General features: G+C 42.6%; 1 protein-coding gene and 1 long non-coding RNA gene across 9 annotated transcripts in view; one reads left to right on the forward strand and one right to left on the reverse strand.

The window, feature by feature from the left end:
- Nucleotides 1-3,368, reverse strand: part of CERS6 (ceramide synthase 6) — a 119,758-nt gene extending 116,390 nt beyond the window's left edge. For 2 of the 3 annotated variants that reach the window (XM_021399594.1, XM_021399593.1), the window contains exon 1: nucleotides 2,615-2,921. In XM_021399594.1, coding sequence (XP_021255269.1) covers nucleotides 2,615-2,784 — 170 coding nt within the window. In that variant the 5' untranslated portion in view covers nucleotides 2,785-2,921. Of the gene's footprint in view, nucleotides 1-2,614 lie in introns of all 3 variants that reach the window. The other variant, XM_021399592.1, reaches the window with a different exon arrangement.
- The window catches only part of LOC110400021, a 31,764-nt gene continuing 16,632 nt past the window's right edge, over nucleotides 3,244-18,375 (forward strand). For 3 of the 6 annotated variants that reach the window (XR_002439536.1, XR_002439538.1, XR_002439535.1), the window contains exons 1-2: nucleotides 3,244-3,368; nucleotides 10,747-10,859. This is a non-coding gene — a long non-coding RNA (uncharacterized LOC110400021). Of the gene's footprint in view, nucleotides 3,369-10,746; nucleotides 10,860-11,041; nucleotides 11,103-12,467; nucleotides 12,625-18,375 lie in introns of all 6 variants that reach the window. The other 3 variants (XR_002439537.1, XR_002439540.1, XR_002439539.1) reach the window with 3 other exon arrangements.

Genomic DNA, 18,375 nt, shown 5'->3' on the forward strand with positions numbered 1-18,375 from the left:
TGTTAGTTCAAGAGGGAATCCTTAATTGCTAACATGTCTTAGCAAAAACAAAGAAACAGCAAACAAGCAAACAAAAAAAACCCCACAACAAAACAACGCAAAATTGATGGATGCTATGAAGAAATATGTTCCCGCTGTGATGCTGAACTAAAGTTATCTTCCAAAATACTAGGCAACACTATCATTGTAGTGTAGTTAAAATGTACTTGGTGTTTAAAGAAAGAGACAAATGAGAAGGAAAGGAAAAAAAAAAAGGCTGTTAAGGTATTTTAGCACCTCATCCATAACTATGATGGCCTCATCAGGTAGAGCCACTAAATCTTACAGTTATGAGATTATGTCTGAGAGCAAATCTTATATCTAAAGCACTCGTCATCATCAGATCCAGCTGTTGGAGGATACACTTAACGTTCTAATCTACTTTTTTCCTTTCATACACGAGTGTAGGTCAGGGATGACAGGATAGGGAAATCAAGAAAAGTGGCTTCTTGGAAAGGGAAACAACATATATATATATAATTTCAGAAGCATCTAGATTTGACTGCCTAGTCAACTGACTTTGCTAGTTGATTCATCAAGCAAACCAAAAACCACACCAAATAACCAGCAGTTTAATTCTGTTAATACGTGAATACATATAGAATATATATATTATATGTAAGTTCTGTGCGCAGAGTTGCACACACATATATGTGTATGTATAATATGTGTATGTATACATACACAAAATGTGTATGTGTAATACACGTATACATAAAATGAAGTCAATTTTTAACCTTTAGCATGACAGGTATTATCCCTCAGACATAAAGAACTTTGCAAAGACACACGAAGTCCAAACCATAGCTCCCCTCATTAAGCTCATTGATTAATGTGATTCTCAGCACCACATGGCTGCTTGCCAACCAGTATCAAGAATTACAAGAGCACCTATACTAAGAAATGAGAAGATGCACTCATGTTACAAATATTTCAGTACAGCCATGGATTGAAAGTATGCATGGAACTTGTTAAGATGTATTACAGCATCTATTTTTATTATTTCTTTAAGTGATTCCATTGCAAAATCAGTGAACAGACCTGCAGGAACCTGTTCCAGAATGTAGGGTATGCAACATCAGTTATCGATTGAAGAAAAAAATGCAGCTGTTTTATTACACAGAAAAATGAAAAATTATCAATTCGGACATTCTTCTCTTATCCTTTCCAGATCACAGAAAGCTTTACCAACCAAAATAACTGCAAGCCTTTCACTAATGATGAGCACAGGGCGCTATGGCTGTTCCCCACAAGCAAAGCACAGAGGTCTGGTGAAATAGACTGCCAAACGAGCAATGATAAGCAATAATCCACCATTCAGAGACAATCCTCCTGCTCTGACCAGTGGGAGCAGGTCGTGCCTCTTCTGCTCAGCCTGCTGTAGTGCAGCGCCCTGCGTTAAAAGTCACAGTTGCTCCATGCAGCGTGGATGGCCCGAGCCTAGTCTCACATTGAAGCTTTAAAGCTGATATGAAATTAAAAAAGAAGCAAATACTTTCTCAACTAATTGCTAAGAAACCCCCCCTGGATGGCAGAGATACAGCACCATGCACTCACTTCCAGCACTGAGAAGTACACATTGTACAGACAGCAAAAGAAAAAAAGTGATGGTATGATTTGGCATTATCCAAATGATACTTGGCACTCAAACGGTAATTCGATCGCAGTGTTTGGTTCTGGATAAGCGTTAAATCAGCTCCGTCAGGCCACGAGTTTTGCTGTCTTTTCAATCTGTAGAAGCCACACGGAAGTTAAGGACAGCCGGTGGCAGCTTGTTGCTCCTACTGTCCTCTCACCTGAGCGATGAAAACAGCTGCGTTCGTCACCGACCAGAAAACTCGGCACCATAACCTGACAAGGGCAGGGGAACGCTCGGGAGACAGCGCTCTATCTCACGGATCGGCTGTTCCATAGCGGGTAACGCACCGCGGCAGCCTTCTGTGGGACGGAGCAACCGCCGCTGCCACCACGGGGAGCAGAACGCGCGGCCGCAGCCGCCCCCGCTCCCTCACCTCAGGCGCGCGCTGACCGTTACGCCACGCGGCCGCACCTGGCGCCCAGGTTTAAACCACCGCGCGCGCAGAGCCCGCGGCAGCGGAGCTGAGGGCGAGCCCAGCCCCGGAGTAACCCCGCGGCGCTCGCACGGCTGCGAGCGGCTCGTTTCCACAGCCCGGCCCTTCCGCGGGAGCCCTCTGGCGAAGCTGCGGGGGAACTCTCCTTTCGGGACAGCTTCCCGCTCTGCATACGACATGAGGCCGGGGACGCGGCCGGTGGGCAGCAGCCCGCAGGCCCGGCCCACGCAGGTACCCGAGGGCCCTTCTCCCGCCGCCGGCGCGGGGCCGCAGGTGGAGGGCCGGGCCCGCTCCCGGGGCGACCTCGCCTTCTAGCGCCGGGCCGCGGCGCGGGCTCCGGACCCCGCCGGTTGGCCACCCGACCTACCCGCATCGGGCCGCTACGTGACCGAGCGACGGGGGAGGGAGCGCGGAAGAGCGCGACGAGGCCGGGGAAGGAGGACCCGAAGCGGCCCCTCGGCCGGCGGCCGCCCAGACCCACGCTGCCCGGGGCGCCGCGTTACCTTTCGAAGAGCAGCCGGATCATGAAGATGCAGAAGGCCAGCGGGAAGGCGAGGTAGAGGTCCTCCGCCTGCGGGAAGGAGGCTTCCTCCGTGCTCTGCAGGTCGGCCCAGGTGACGTTGTGAGGCAGCCAGAACCGCTCGTTCCAGAACCAGGCGAGGATCCCTGCCATCTTTTCTTTGTCTGTCGCGGCGCCCCCCGCTCCGTTCCGCTCCTCCCGCCGGCCTCTCTCGCCGCGGCTGCCGGGGGAGAGAGGAGGATGACAGGCGCGTGTCAACCCCGCGGATGCTGCTGCTGAGCGGCGCTGCCGGCTCCCCGCCTCGACCGCCCGGCGGGGGTAGCGGCCGCCCCGCCTGTCACTCGGCCACGCCGGCCCCCATTGGCTCCCGCCCGCTCCCCGCCGGCCGCCGTTGCGCGGCTGCCAGAGGCTGCTCGGGGCCGGCCCCGCCGGCTGCCCGCGGCCGACTTTCCCCCGCCCCTTCCCCCTCACGAAAAGCCCCGAGGCTCGCGGAGAGCCTGGGGCGTCAGCGCAAAAAGCCCTTCTGAACCCGGCGTACCCGTGTCGACTGAGGGAGCCCCCGCCCTTAGCGGCATCCACGAGCGTTGCCTTCTGGTACTGAGTCGGACTGAAGGTGGGAGTCCTAGCTGAAAAGAGCCACTGAAACGCCTCCCGACCTAACCCCGTACACCTAACGGGAGTACATGAGGCACGAAGGGGTGTCTGAGAGCACACCCCTCGGCAGAAGCAAATCTGAGGTGAGGGTTGCGGCTTTCTATTCCCAGAAAATCTCTTGGAATTTATGTACCATTGGACTTTATCTCACAGCCTGGTCCTAGCAGATACACCCTACAAGAGGAAAATTATAGTTGTATCCGCTAGGTTTCACAGAAAAGGTGTAAAGCAGGTTTTAGTGCTGTTGTGGCCTCTGGCCTATAGACTTAGTGGTCTAGGCACAGACAAACCTACTTCAAGTCATAGGTACACTACACCCACACCATCCCCTTTTCTGCCCTGTCTCACTTTATTTTGGTTGGCTTCAGTTTTCTCTCTTGCATCATCACACCCTCCAGCTGGCTACTGAATACCAAGAGAAGCTGACTGCTTTGGAAGGCACACTCCAAAATTTTATCATCCTGCTTGGAGGTTTGCTGCCAGCTTGCTCTTTATTTTTTTTTTCCACTGGCTGTTCTTGTCTTTCCTGAAAAACTAATAACATAGATCCTCATCGGTGTGCTGACAGTTCTGTGCTGAAGAAAATTCTAAGGTAAACACACAGCACAATGATACAGTGAAAAATACTGTAGTTTTAACAAAAGTTGTCATTTTTGTATATGGTGAGAATTTCCATCCAGGACATCGTGGGGATGTTTCAGGGAATGCTTTGGCAAGATGGCTGAGGAGTCATGCAGGTGAATCTGCTACTGGATGCTTTTGGCTTATTGCTAAGCCAATGGACCACGTGTCCGTGAAGTTTCTCATTCAGTGGTTCCTTCCAGGGCAAAGAGGAAAGAGCCAGTAGCTGGAGGGTGCTCCATGGACACCCAGTCCTTCAAACCATTTGAAAAAACGTGGACTGCAGCACTGGTCAGACTGATCTGACCCTTCTCTTCCTTAGCTGTGGTGCTCACCACCAGTGCCCACCTAAGCCCTTCATGAAGTTCCAAGCTCTTCTGGCTCCAGCCCCATGCATAATTGTCTTGAGATCATGCTGGGAGTCCCTGGCATGAGCAATGTGCTAAAAGTCAGGGCTTTGCTCATTTCAGCTTGGAGGAAAACAGACAGTGGGGGTTGCTTGCCTCTAATGGAGCCTTCTTTACCTGCAAATCATGATTTTTCTGAACGTAGGAGAACACTTTTTTATTTCCTCGAATCTGCAAGACTTTTAACCAGTACTCAAGCCATAACTGGCTATTGTCTGCATTCCTTCTTCCAACATCTTCACCTTGCCCTCACAGCCAGATCTCACACCAATTCTGACTGACATAGAGCTTCTCCTGGGAACTCATTTTCCCGCTCTCTCACCAACATCAGCTGGCTCCTGCACATACACATATGCCTCTCTTCAATTACAATACCCAAATTTTCCAGATCTCTCTATTTTCTGGATTGACTTGCCTTATCTTAAACAGAGATGTGTACGTGTGTTCTCAGCATTACCTCAGAAGTATAAACTTTGAAATCTATTGATGAAAAGCTCTTCAGATACAATTTCAATAGCTGATAATATGCAGAAAACCATTGGCTTCATTAATGATAATTGTGTTTGAGACAAAGTTAATTTGAATTGGGAAATTGGTATCGTTATTCTGCACCTAAAGGCGATCTGTTTCTGCAGTATACAAATATATTCAATATTTATGTCTGTTTCTAATACAGTAAAATTGTTCTTTTCCAGACATTGCAGGGACTCGTGGGCACTTGAGCTTGGTATTGCTTTTGTACAGATACAGGCAAGGAACTGGTCTTTGCAAAATGAACCTAGCCACAGCAACAATAAGAGGTTAATTTCTGCTGAACAATTGATACTACCCTGACGTTTGTGTGAGAGTAGAATTATTTTAGGGCAACGGCTCTCTAAGCATATCTGAAATGACATTTCTGAAACATTTGGGTGGATGACCATTAAAACCTTTTAACTGAATTCATATTGTCACAGCAATCACGTGGAAGTAGCCAAGGGAAGACTATGGAATGAAAATGCCCGAATCTTGTGCTGTGGAGGGGAGATGCTACCGGGAGAGCTCAAAAGCAGTTTTACTAATTTACAGTGGTTAATAACCCCTTTCTTTTTTTTTTAACCTGCTATGTTTGTTTGTTTTTTTTGTTCATCTGCAGTCACCAGGAGTTTGTATTACACCTCTAAACTGCTTTGAGCCTGTTTGTTTGCATCCCTGCACCTGCAACACGCTGCTGGCCACCTGGTGGAGTTCCCTGACCAAACCAGGAAAAGCTGCAGCAAAATCTAGCAATTTCAAAGGACTTCTAAAGAACTGAAAGCAACCAGCCAAATTTTTTGTCTCATTAAGTGTACTGTAATTCTGGAGCAATGCCAGGCTTGTACACAGGCAACTACTATCAGAGCCTGGGCCAGGTCCTTTAATGGAGGGAACACCATGTTACTCTGAGACTGGCTTTGTTACACAAATCTGAGCCAGGCTGTTACTGAATAGAGGAGATGTCTGTGGCTGGCCTGTGTAAAAAGAGTGGAACCAGTCCCATTTCCCCTGGGCCACATTGTTGGGCCTCTCAGCAGCAGCATGCCTAGCAAAAGGGCTGAGAATTGGCTGGATGTTATTTGGCTGCTCCATGCCAGCAAGGAGAGCTGCAGGATGTGGCAGACTGAGCCATGGCTCCAGACTGTCCTTCTGACTGCCTGCTGATCCCAACAGGTGTGGGGCTTCCAGTTTTTTGCACTGTTATTTTTGTCAGTTTTTCTAATGGTTTCACCCAAAAAGTAAAACCACACGAACAGAGTGGTAGTCTTCATTATGAGATCTATGCTGTGCTTTCAAATCAGTCCTGACTTCTGCAAGGGTTTATTGTTAAACTGAAGAAACTAGTCTGACTTCACCCAATTAGCAAGTGATACACACTGAATTTACTGTTTGTGTAATAGAGGTTAAAATACATCAGTACAGTAGGTGTCCCCAGGTTATATCACTTCACGGTCTTCCAAATGTTTTAATCTTGGCAGACAAGTGGGTTTTGACACTTGGGAAGACATGCAATTGTAATTAGTTTGGCTGTTGTGAAAAGATGTGTGGACAAGTAGCTTTAGTTGAAAGAGTGGTTTATATGTGTCAGGAGGGTTTGTGCATTTTGCTGGGCTCCAATTCAAGTTGACCCAAAGAAGAACTGCTCTGTGAGGACTGGTCAGAAGGAAAAGAGGAAGCAAGGATTGAGTCACTGTATGTATCCATGCTTCGTTTTTCTCTGTTGTTCACTCTGCTTTGGCTTCCTGCTCTGGATTTAAAGAAAGTGTGCTGAAGTATATGTTGTTATTATGATACAGTCATAGTTCACAATTTCAGTATTGCTTACCACAATCTCATGTGGTTATTTTTTTTTTTTATTACCACATGAGCTTGTGGTATGCTGAATTAGACTCTATTCACACTATGATAAAGGTAGCCAATCTTTTGCATCAATTTTGACTAATTTGTCCTGAAAGAAAATGTCTAGTTATATTTGCTCAACTCTAAGCATAGACAGACTGGAAAAAGGGCTGATTTTGTCTCACTTAAACCAGTTATACTGTGTTACACTTCATTTGGAACTTCAGATACATCCATTTCGTGCCTATTTGTGTGGCCAGTTTTGGGCGAGTCTCATCACGGTTCAAACCTTCAGGCAGTTCAGGTTATTGGTACATGGGTTTCAGGTGCATGGAGCCATACGGATCTTGTCTCAGCATCCAGAGATACTCTGGGGGACTGCAGACTTCAAGTAGTCCAGCCTTATTTACATGTTCAGTAAAATCTGGGCACCAACCACATAGCTGTGCCAGACTCTACAATGAACACGTAGCCTGGAGTCTATGCCAGCTTCACATCAGCTGCAAGGGGATAGACAATTCCTGACCAATTAGAGAGCTAATCTGGCATAAAAAGGCAGCTACTTCAATGCTAACCCATCATAAATGTTTACAGTGGTTTTACATTGACAGTGTGAGTTTCTTTGAGATCAGTACTTCCCCTCTCATGGCTGCAAGTTTTGCATCAGTCTTGGCAGCCTGAGTAACCACTGTGTTATCTAACCACAGTCCTGAGAACTCCAAAACTCACCCTCAGAGCTAAATTTGCTTACTGGGCGTCTTCAGCCAGCTTCCCAAGTGATTATATTCTGCCCAGAGGAGCACTCACCCAGTAATCTCATTTATTTCTTTTTCCTCACAAAGCTCTTTTAAATGTAGTTGTACATTAATCATTAGTTATTTGTTAACACACCTGTGTTCACAGATGAATGAGGCTATTGCTATTTAGCATTTGGTTTAGAGACCCCACAAAGATGTAGATTATTAGTTGCCTCAGAGCCAATGACAGGCAATTTGCTGGCAATAGATTTTTATTTTCTTATTACATAGCTTTAATTGTCTTCCTTATAAATTTGCTGTACTTACACCACAGCTGTACAAGGAGACCTGTATGTATATGTTTGGTTTGACTGAAACTATCACTTAATGCCAATTTATCAGATTAGCATTTTCATCTCCTCAAATCATACAATATATTTTTCTGACATTTTTAAGCCAAAGTGTCCATGTTTTCTTTGTAATGACATTGCAAGAGTAAGGTTATTTCACTTAAGTGAATTGGAAGCAAAGTATAAATCAAAGGATTGGTTAAAATTGGGCACATCGTGGCTGTATGATACAAGTATACCTTTAAAGCTCTAGATAGTCATTGAAGAGTTCCCTAGTTATACTGGCAGGGTTAATGCTCTCTAGATGGCAAGTCATGCAGGTATGTCAGCTAAGTGGCAAAGGTACTAGAAGACTAGACTGGTGACTCAGTGGCCACGCGCCCTGCTGGGATAACTCTAGAGCTGTCTGTTCTCTATCCCAAACATAATAACTTACTGCATCCTGTAAATAGAGTCATACGCCTGTAAAAGGAAGCTGACACACTGTTTTGTCTCCTGCCTCTGTTACCAGATCACAGCTACTGTGAGCATCAGGCAGCAAATTAGTTAGATATGGCTTTCAGCATTTTTTCAATGGGACCTGTAGTATCCAAATTCTCCCTTCTGTCTGGAGTTGCACAAATCAGGCTTCCCAAGCTTCGTTTCTGCTCCACTGTGTGTTCTCTCTTTGGCTAGTTCATGCTGGCTGACTAATCAACAGAAAATTGAGGTTTTCTTCACCTTGATTATGAAAAAAGAATGGGTTTTATTTCTTCTATGAAAACAAAAAGCACCAGCATACTTTGTCAGATGTTGTACAGGTATTATGTTCTTATTATATAAAACAGTTACGTACCTTGATGTAAATGTTGTATTTAATCATTGCCAGGTGTCACCATTTTACCCTTCCTAGCAGGCTCATGCCTCCATTCTTAGACTGGTGGCTGCAGCCAGTCTGCGTTCTCTTGAGCTTTTTACTCTCTCTCACTGAAGCTGCCGAACTGCCACACACCATGCTTGGCTGCCCCCTGAGAGCAAATGAGGAACTCTTTTATGTCAGTAACAGACACACCAGCAAAATCTCTCCAGTGATTTATCATTTTTCAGTTCATTCTCATCCACAATGCCTTTTGGGATAACTAGTGGCTTATTTAACAATTTTTTTATTAAGAAATGTAAAAATTTATGTGTCAAACTAAGCATCCAGTAGAAGAGGTTAGAGGACTTGTTCACCCACATAAGGCATTCACCCAAATTTAATGTTGGTGTGGCCTCACCTTGAACACTGTGTACAGTTCTGTGCTCCTCAATTTAAAAAGGATGTTAAGGTCCTTGAAAGCATCCATGGGAGGGCAACAGAGCTGGTCATAGAGTGGGAGGCATGTCCTGTGAGAAGAGGCTGAGGACATTGGAGGGAAAGCAGAGGGAGGGGCTGGGCTTTGCTTCTGGGAGCCAATGGCAATATGCACAAGAATGGCACAGAACTGTGCTAGAGGACATTCAGATTGGACACAAGGAAAAATTTCTTTAATGTGAGGGTGATGAAACAATGGAGTAGGTTTCCTAGAGAGGTGGTTGATGCCCCGTGCCTGTAAGGATTCAAGAGGCATTTGGATAACACCCTCGGTAGTATGCTTTAACTTTTGGTTAGCCGAGTAGTGGTCAGCCAGCTGAGCTAGCTGATCTTTCAAGGTCTCTTCCAATCGAGCTATTCTATTCTGCTCAGTTCTATTCTATTGCATTCTAATGTCAATCTTTCCTTACACAGAAATTGGAAGGTTGCACAAATGCTGTAATCTAGGAGTATGTCAGCTTGTGTATTAGGCCAGTAAGCATCCTCATTTGAAAGCGGACTCGTAGAGGAATACAAATGAATTTTCTCCAAGCCTTGCTAGTGAAAGAGCAAATTACCCCAACTGTCTCTCCTGTATTCACCGTCTGTGATGTGTGTGAGCTGTAGAGTGTCAGTGCTGATCTCACTGGGAGGGAATTCCCAGGGAATTTAGCATAATCTGTATAATTAATATTGGACACTCATTAAAAATCCATTCAGTAGATACTATGTCACCACTTAATGTATAAAGAGAGTACTACGGAAGCAGATGCGTACAGAAGGTCCTTGGCCAGAAGAACTGATTTGCCAGTTTGTTACTACACTGTAAAAATTCACAGCAAATAAGTAGCTATATTTGTATTGATGCTACATGACATTTCAACATTAATCATATATCTCTAAAAGCTCAAGGAAAAATACCATAGTGTTGTTTTGGGGATATTTACCAGAAGGATAAGGCAAACTTAGAAAAGTCTTTCAAGGTTTCACCGCTTCACAGGGCTCTTGAATGACCCACTAAAATTGTTTTACAGTAACTTCACTAAGAAATAATTCATCTATCAAAACATATTTGCAATGCTGGCTTTTTAAACACTTCAAATGTCAATTTAAGAAAAAGATTCAAAGAACAGCAACCAACAGTAATGATTTGGGACCTTGTAGTAGAAATGCTAAGTTATGGCTTGAACCAGTAATTGAGTGCCTGGTAGGAAGGCAGGGCCAACCCAGGGGAGCTCAGGTGCATGCAATGCACCTGAGTGACTGGCAGGGGTGGAGCCAGGATCCACCCCTTCCCAGTCCTCTTGTAAGAGTTGGCAGTGCAGGTAAGGGTATCTTGCTAGAGATTTTTGTGTAACTTCCTAAGGTGAGAAGATTTTTTTCTTTATTTCTGTGTCCATGTCTGTTGTATTTGAGCAAATCCTTGTTTGCTGTAGCCTAGGACCTTGTTGCTTGGCTGTCATTGCTGTGCTTTCCATTGCGTTACACACTTCTGTTACTAAAAGCTTTCTTATTTGTAAGAAAGACTAAATTTTCTGAAGACATACTCTTAAAAAGTTGAATTAGCTTCATTGCTGGATGATTATTTTGCTTGTTTTTTTTCTATTGTATTTCACACCCCAAGAAATAAAGAGAGATGGGGCAATTTTGAATTGACCGTTTCCTTTTGTCTTGCACAGGGGAGAAAATTAGTGTGATTATTGCTCCTCCTGTTCTATAAAGTGAGGCAGATTAATGTATCTGCTTTACAAAGGTGGACGTCTTCAGAATGCAACAGAAGAATGCAAAACTGGTAAGTCATTTTAGAGAATCCTCTAAGAAGTACTTGCTAAGACATATAGGTCTAAGCTTATAATTTGTGTACTGTGATTTAACATAACAGGCATTCTACTGACTGGACTAAAAGTGGTTACTAGAAACATATTTTTAATGTAACTTACTATTGAGATTTTTTTTTTTCTCTTTAAATAAAAGATTCAACACCTATGAGATGTTTGTGTCATGGCCTAGAAGCCATGAAGAAGCTAGAACTAAGGTAAGAAAAAACACTAGATATTAGGGATCTTGTGGCTTTAAATCATTTGTGTACAATCCATCTCTGATGTAAATAGCAGTTTTGTCTCTAACTTCAAAGGAAAACGATCAGACTGATAGAAAAGGCAATTGGATGAGTTCATTATTTTCTATTTGTCATCAGGTTGTTGCTATTTTGCTTTATCTGCAGTACACTTAAGCTACATACAAATTTAAAATGAAACAATGGAGAAGGCTGTTTTTGATAGTACCTACAGTTAGTAAAAGAGTTTTCTAAAAGCTGACCTGAGCAAATCAAATATGACAAGGAATCTACTTTCCGAAAACAAAATTTTTGCAGGAGACTTTAATGTACCAGGCACAAAACAGATGTAGTAGTTCATTCATTTCCCAGTCAACAGCTGATACTGTTGAGGTTGGTGATCTTGATCATTCTATGAGATCCAAGTTCAGATATTAAACAATGTGCTGCAAAGTGTTTTTCCACAAGTGCTGTCTCCTGACACGCTTGCTTTTGTCATGGTGGTGAGGAAGCCTTCTTCTGCACAATGAAAGGGGCCAGGCTGTAATTTGGGAAATTTCACAATCAGAAATTGTACACTGTTAACCAGTTTTTGTTAGCTAACCAAGTTCATAAAAGACAAGAATAAATACAGCTGTAAAAGCTCAGGAGCTTCCCTGGTGAGTGAGCTCTGTATCAAGACAGCTAAACTAAATAGAACTCCAAACCAAGCAAATAAGTGTGGCTAAATAGTATCAATTAACATTGACAGGCTTTTTTTTTTAAATAAAGATTTTTTTCTAAAGTTTATTTTCAATCAAAACAATGGCTTTTACTTGGAGAGGATATTTCATGGAAAGAAAAAAAAAAGTATTACTTGATGTTAAACATAATATTTTAACTAGCATGTTTATCAGTGTCATTGTTTGCTATTGTTTATCAATGAAAGAGGTTTTAATTTACTAAACCTCAAGTAATTAAAACTCAGGAAGACAATGCTGACAGAAGTAAATAAATGAAATAATGCAAACCACAATGCACTCAATTTCTAGCTATGCATTTAGTGTATCAACAGAGGATAAAAATCAAGCTGGCTGGGGACCAAAGTGTTGGCAGTAGAGGGAGGAAAGGGAGTTAAAGAGAGCCAGTTTCAAAGGAAGAAAAAGATTATCTTCCTTTATCCTGTTGCACCTTCCAGTGGATTTGATCACCAAGTACAACACTTTTGTTCTGCCCTCTGGGGCAGGTGGAAAATGGAGGGAAATGTTCTGATGTGACTCTGACTTCATCTGAATGACACAGATGAGGCCAGTTTTCTTCCATCTTACTACAATAATTTGAGGTTTTTTGACCCTTTTTCTTCAGAGCAGTTTATGCCACATGTGGAATTGCACCGCTATTGTCCAGAATGGAAGGAAAATTGCAGCCACTATGAGTAGAAGTGTCAATGGTTTACGGGCGTTCAGCCCGGTTCCGTGATGAAGGGGACAGGGAACCCACGGGCCCACGCCCCGGGAAAAGGGTAAGGAGATAGCCCTGAGAGCAAAGAACGGTGGCAACAATCTGAGGAGAAACAAACTAATTTACTAAATAAAATATCAGAATGCAAAACAACACACTATAATACAATATAATTACAATTTAAGCTGATAAATCCAATACAGAGAGAGAGAATGTCCCAAAATCAAGGTAGGCCTTACTCTACTACCGACGATAAGACGGCTGGAGAGCGAGGTGCTGCCAAGACGAGAGACAGCGGAAGAAAAAGGAAAAAGATCTCGTGATCCGCAAGTTTTTATACTGCGAGCTTTTATCTTTTCCCTCTGGCTGGAAAACGGTAACAGAAGAGCAAAGTGCCGTGGGGAATGTAGTAGTCCTTCTCTTCTGAGAACCAGGTACATTCACTACATGATATTATGATGTGGAATACCAATAACCGAAAATCACAAAACCATGACAGGAAGGCTGAGCTGGGATGGGTCAGCTGCTGCCTGGGTCATGAAGGGAAATTTTCCTGCTTCAAAGTGGAATCGTGGCAAGCTATTTCAGGAAACAAGAGAGGCAGGCAGTCCACTATAGCAACACACTTTCAAACAGGCAAAAAAGTCTGTATGTGAGCTGGTACTGAACTGAGAAAAACACACATAGCAGTACTGTACTGCAAAATGAACCTCTCATAGTTTGCCTATCTTTAATGCCACCTTGTTAAATCACGTTACGTCCCCTGTGTTATATATATATCTTTTTCCAAATCCTTTAGAGTGCAGTTCTAGGGATGGGGGAGGTTCTGCCATTTTTATCAAAATGCTTAGTTTCTAGATTGACTTTACACTGTGTGGCTAAATCAATGCTCACCTGGCATGTTATTTTGGATCATACACTGTCACATGGTTTTTAGATATCACTTGAAGTCAGTCAGGTGGTAAAGTCATAATACAGCTGCTATAATCCTCTGTTTCTTTCAGTACATGTATCATTTTCATTGTCCTATAAAATTATGCTTGATATTTGTTTTACTACAATAGTATTTTGTAAGTCAGTCAGAAAGCAGAGGATCCAAACAAAGTCTTAGGATTAAACCTGTAACCCATGTTGTAAGGCTTTACATTCTATAGTACCTTGACTCAGTCTCTAGAGTATCAGAAAAAAGAAGAGAATCCTCATTTCATAAATACTAATGTGTTGTCCTCATTAGAAGTGGTCAGCATTGATTTTTAAAATCATCATTTGAGTACATAAAGTTAAAAAAATACTTAACTGCTGTGCTTTTGGTAAATTCAGTCAATTGTGTTTTGCAGAATCTACTATGTAATATAGAGCAAACCCAGTAATTAAAAGCTGATGATGAGCATTAAACAAAGTACAAGTGTCTGCAAGGATGGGCTGAGTTAATAACAGTGTGGATAGTCACCATGTGAGGGAGCACTTGGAGTGACAAATTGACACTTTTTAAGTGAAGTTGGCAGTGGCAACTTTTTTCTTCTTTTCCATCAGTAAATAACTGAAAAGACTCAGCAGTCAATGCTTTGCGGGTGTTCTCTTGTAAAATGGGAATATTAATTAGGTATTTGAATCACTAATTGTTGTTTATTTCTTTGACTTTCTACATCAATTATTTTTTTTCTAATGCTTTTCCTTTCTTGATTTCACATTGCTTTCTAAGCCATTTTCTTTCTCACCTGATTGCTTATTTTCTTCCTGTTCCTGTGTATGCGGCCACTTTTTCTGCTCATTATTCAAAATCACCATTCACTAAATTTATGAAAATGTGTATATTTTTACTGCAGTATTATTTGAGATAGTTAATAGGTTTGTTTATTAGTGCACTCAATTATTATATTCTATTTGGTTTCATGCTGATTTGATTACAAAATCAGCCTAGGAAGCGAGAGGAAAACAGCATCAACTATATAGGCAGAGACTTTCAAACAGGAATTAGCAGGCTACTAAAATATGCTTTTGAATTCACTCACCCACAAATATTGAAGATTGTTGGCATGTTCACCACAACATTCTCAGCACGCTTAGCCATCTAGTAAAAAGTAGCATGGAATGAAGCAAATGCAAGCATGAGCAAGGATTTTACCATTGCCAGCTGGCTTTGGAATAACACTCAAAGATTTTCATCTTTAGGGATAAAAAGGTACCAGCTATAAGTAATGTGTATTGCTGAAGAAAAACTGGATTTGTGTTGTAAATGAAGAATGAGCTCTTTTTAGATCAGTGCTGTTTTTCATGTAAAAGGCTCAGGTACTGGGGGGGAGGGGGTGGGAAGCAACTGAAAGGACCATCAAGCCTATCATAAGCAGAATTTTTTTTCCTGTTGATTTCAGAGGAGCACAATGCAGCAACAGTGGAAAAAGTTCAAGCTCTGATGGCAACTCTGGCTGGCTCAGGGATCATGTGAAGTTGCAAAGAAGGGAACTGCACCTGACATTGGCTGATTTAAGGATGATTTATCATTTGCCTGGCAGGAGCAGATATCAGCATCTTGTCCACAGCATTACATCGCATTCCTTAGAAAGGGCTACTTCAGAGGTTATTTCCCATTCTAGTAGCTAAAAGCATCAGAAAATAGCTTACTTAGCCTGTCACTTGTGAGATTTGCCAACAGAGTGTTTACCAGTATAGCCATGCCATAATGTTGGTTTAGAGAGAGAGTATCAAGACAGTAGAAACTCGTATGTTAACAGAAGCTGAGATCCAAAAGTTGCTGGGGAGGCCACAGTTAATCTGTTCCCACCTCCATCTCTCTCCTTATGCTAGGGCTATGCAGGCCAGCAGACAGCATGGCCATGTTAGCTGTATGGAAACAATATCTTCTTTAGATTATCACTTAACTGTTCTGCTGTTACTGCTGAAATGATAACCCATTTCAGGTGAGTACTATGACACTATCTAGCAATTCTAATGCTGTCTGTTAAGAACAAATTCCTTTTTCCTCTCATCTGTCTCTGATAACACATATTAGGATTGGCGTTGAGAGAAAGATTAACAGTCTTGGCCTTCCCTGGCTAGCTATCAAGGACCTTTAAAAATAAAAGTCGAACACAAAGATTTGTTAAGTATCTGTACATAACTCAAACTGTGTATCTGTGGTGCTAACATCCCACTGTTATTTCCCTGGCCAAGTAACTGATAATGTGGCAAAAGAGACCACCTAGAAGCTTTGACTTCTGAGTTTACTATTTTTCTAAACTTAATATTCTTAATCCTTAAATCCTATGACCTTCTACTTTTAATGTCATTTCATTCTTAAGCAGATGATGCTAATCAATTGCTTCTCAGCCCCCTTTTAATCCTGTCAATGTTACCCATTAAGTCACTAGACATATTTCCCTTCATAGACCAGATATAATATTGTTAGTTGGGGACTCCTAGAGATCCTTTTGTTACCATGACTCACTACCTTATTTTTCCAGCACATCAATTCTTGCCTTCTCTATCATTTCATTTAGCTGAAGGTTTCTAATTCTCCTTGATGTCAGGACTTCTTAAGGGAGCCTTAACAGAGTTTAAGACTCTTTCTGCTTAACAAGGGAGCTACATTCAAAGAGGTACACTAGAGTATAGCATTCTAAGTATCTCAGCTAGTAGGGAAAGAGTTCTAAGCTGAAACACAGCTTAGTCTTCCTGCAACACTGAACAGCCTTATAAGCATCCTACTCCTTTTGAAATTTTCCTGTTGCCTCAGTGAAACCCTACTGCCTCCTTTAATTTTTGCACAGGAATAGTATACTGCATGTTGTTGTTGTTATCTTAAGTACAGACTGATATTTACATTCCTCTTTATTTCAAAATTAAAGTAATTGCATAGGAAGAAAGATAAAATAATGGCCTTCTTTACCAACCTGAGTCTTGTCACTTACAGTGTTCTCCACAGGAACCTAGCACTGGCTCTGAAGTGTCTCAAAGTCTCTTTTAGCATCCTTTTCTTTCTGGTGCTCTCAGGTTGTGTGGTGATGCTGGTAGCCATGTCAGGATTTGAGCAATTTCACACTTTCTCATGGTCAGCTACCTATGTGTATCCACAGTTGTCCTCGTTTTCCTGGCTTCAGGGACAGTTGTGTTATCTCCGAAATGCAAACCAGAAACAAAAGATGCATGAAAATATGACTATCGGCAGCAACTAGAGTCAGAACAGTAGACTCTACCTTTTTGCCTTTGAAAACACAGAGAACATAACTGAAGCAATTCTGTTTCCTATGAGAATATTTATTCTATCCTGAACTACCTCTGTCACTGTAGACAAGGCCGGAGCCCTGGCCTTCCTTCAGAAGTGTGGAATAAAAACAAGTGCACAAGAAGTATGAGCTAGGGAGTTGGGTGGTTACCTGCTTTCAGATTTTCTGCTTACCTGAAAATGTATTGCATGTGTCAGGGTGATCTTGTCCTGCTCCCTGCTTATCAAGCCTGGGTGGGTAGCCTCTGCAAGTCTGAGGTCAGATTCAGAAGAATCAAGAAAGCATAAGTTGTCCTAATTGCTAGAGCCCCAGAGATCCAAGACTGCAGATAAGGGATTAATAAAAAGAGGAAAGGAACTCCGATTGTGAACTGATGTTAATTAAAGGCAAAAGAAATACGGATATAATTTTCAGGTCATTGCATCTCTGCTATTCCCAGGGCTCGCTGTAGGGACTTAATCCTCATCTGTCTTGACTGCACACTGTGAGGGTTAATTGGCATTTCTTCATAAGCTATAAGATACAAAATGTGCTAATAAATTGTAAGAGTCCTTAAAAAGTATTAACTGCTTAGAAAATTAGTAGTGTATGAATAACTTAGCTCTGAAAATCATACTACATTTAAGAATTCATTTTAAATCACTCCAAATTTCAGTAGTAAACACCTAAAATCCTCCTTTCCAGGGATCAGCGAAAAGACAGGCTAGAAGCTAAGAAAGATTAGCAGTTGGAGGAAAATACAATTGTATGCTGCTTTTGAATTATTTCTCTTCTGATGCCCTAACCATGAGGAGAGTTGGCTGCCACTTACCCAGCAGCCAGAATGGGCAGAAACCATCTCTTTATTGACTTGTGCTCAATGTTTTTGTGAGGGCACTGGATAGAGCAAAACACCAATAGGCTGGGGGCTGGTCCTTGGTGGGGGGGTGGGCACTGGGAGCACAGAGGGGACTTGGAGCACAGGAGGATCTCCTGCTTGCCCACCACTGAATGGGAGCAGCACCTGAAGCAGGAGTGTACTGAAAGGCGCAGGGGGCTTGCTCACTTTTGCAACTTATGATGAAAGAAGAATATGGCAATTAGGAGTAAACAATTACAGTCACACCCTCCTAGGGAAAAATGAAGGATGCAATGCCACCTGTGTGAACATGTCAGGAAGGAAGCATACTACAGGGATGAGCAAAAGGTGTAGTCCATGTGCTACCACTCTTTCACATGGTTTTGAAATGCACCAGCAGAGCAGCTCATAGGCATTAACCTGGGTGAACTCTTAGAGGTGTCATTATGCATGTAAGCTTGAGGCAGTCTCCTCAGGGGAAAAGCTAGTTTACAACAACTGATTGAGATGTGTTCACATGGCAGACACAATCTTCTCCTGGGGCATTCCTACTGGCTGTAAAATGGTGGCCAATTTACTAAGGCATGTGCAACATCTACCACATGTTACAGCTAACCCAAGGGCCAGATTTCTAGGAGTTCATTATACAAAATTGAGACTACAGTTAACAACAGCAATAAAAAAATCAAAACTGTTGTCCCTGGGAAGACTGGCAACCAGATTCTTGGAGGAAAAGTGGCAGGCTGGAAAT

This window comes from Numida meleagris, chromosome 5 (assembly GCF_002078875.1).
Source record: "Numida meleagris isolate 19003 breed g44 Domestic line chromosome 5, NumMel1.0, whole genome shotgun sequence".
Lineage (NCBI taxonomy): Eukaryota > Metazoa > Chordata > Aves > Galliformes > Numididae > Numida > Numida meleagris.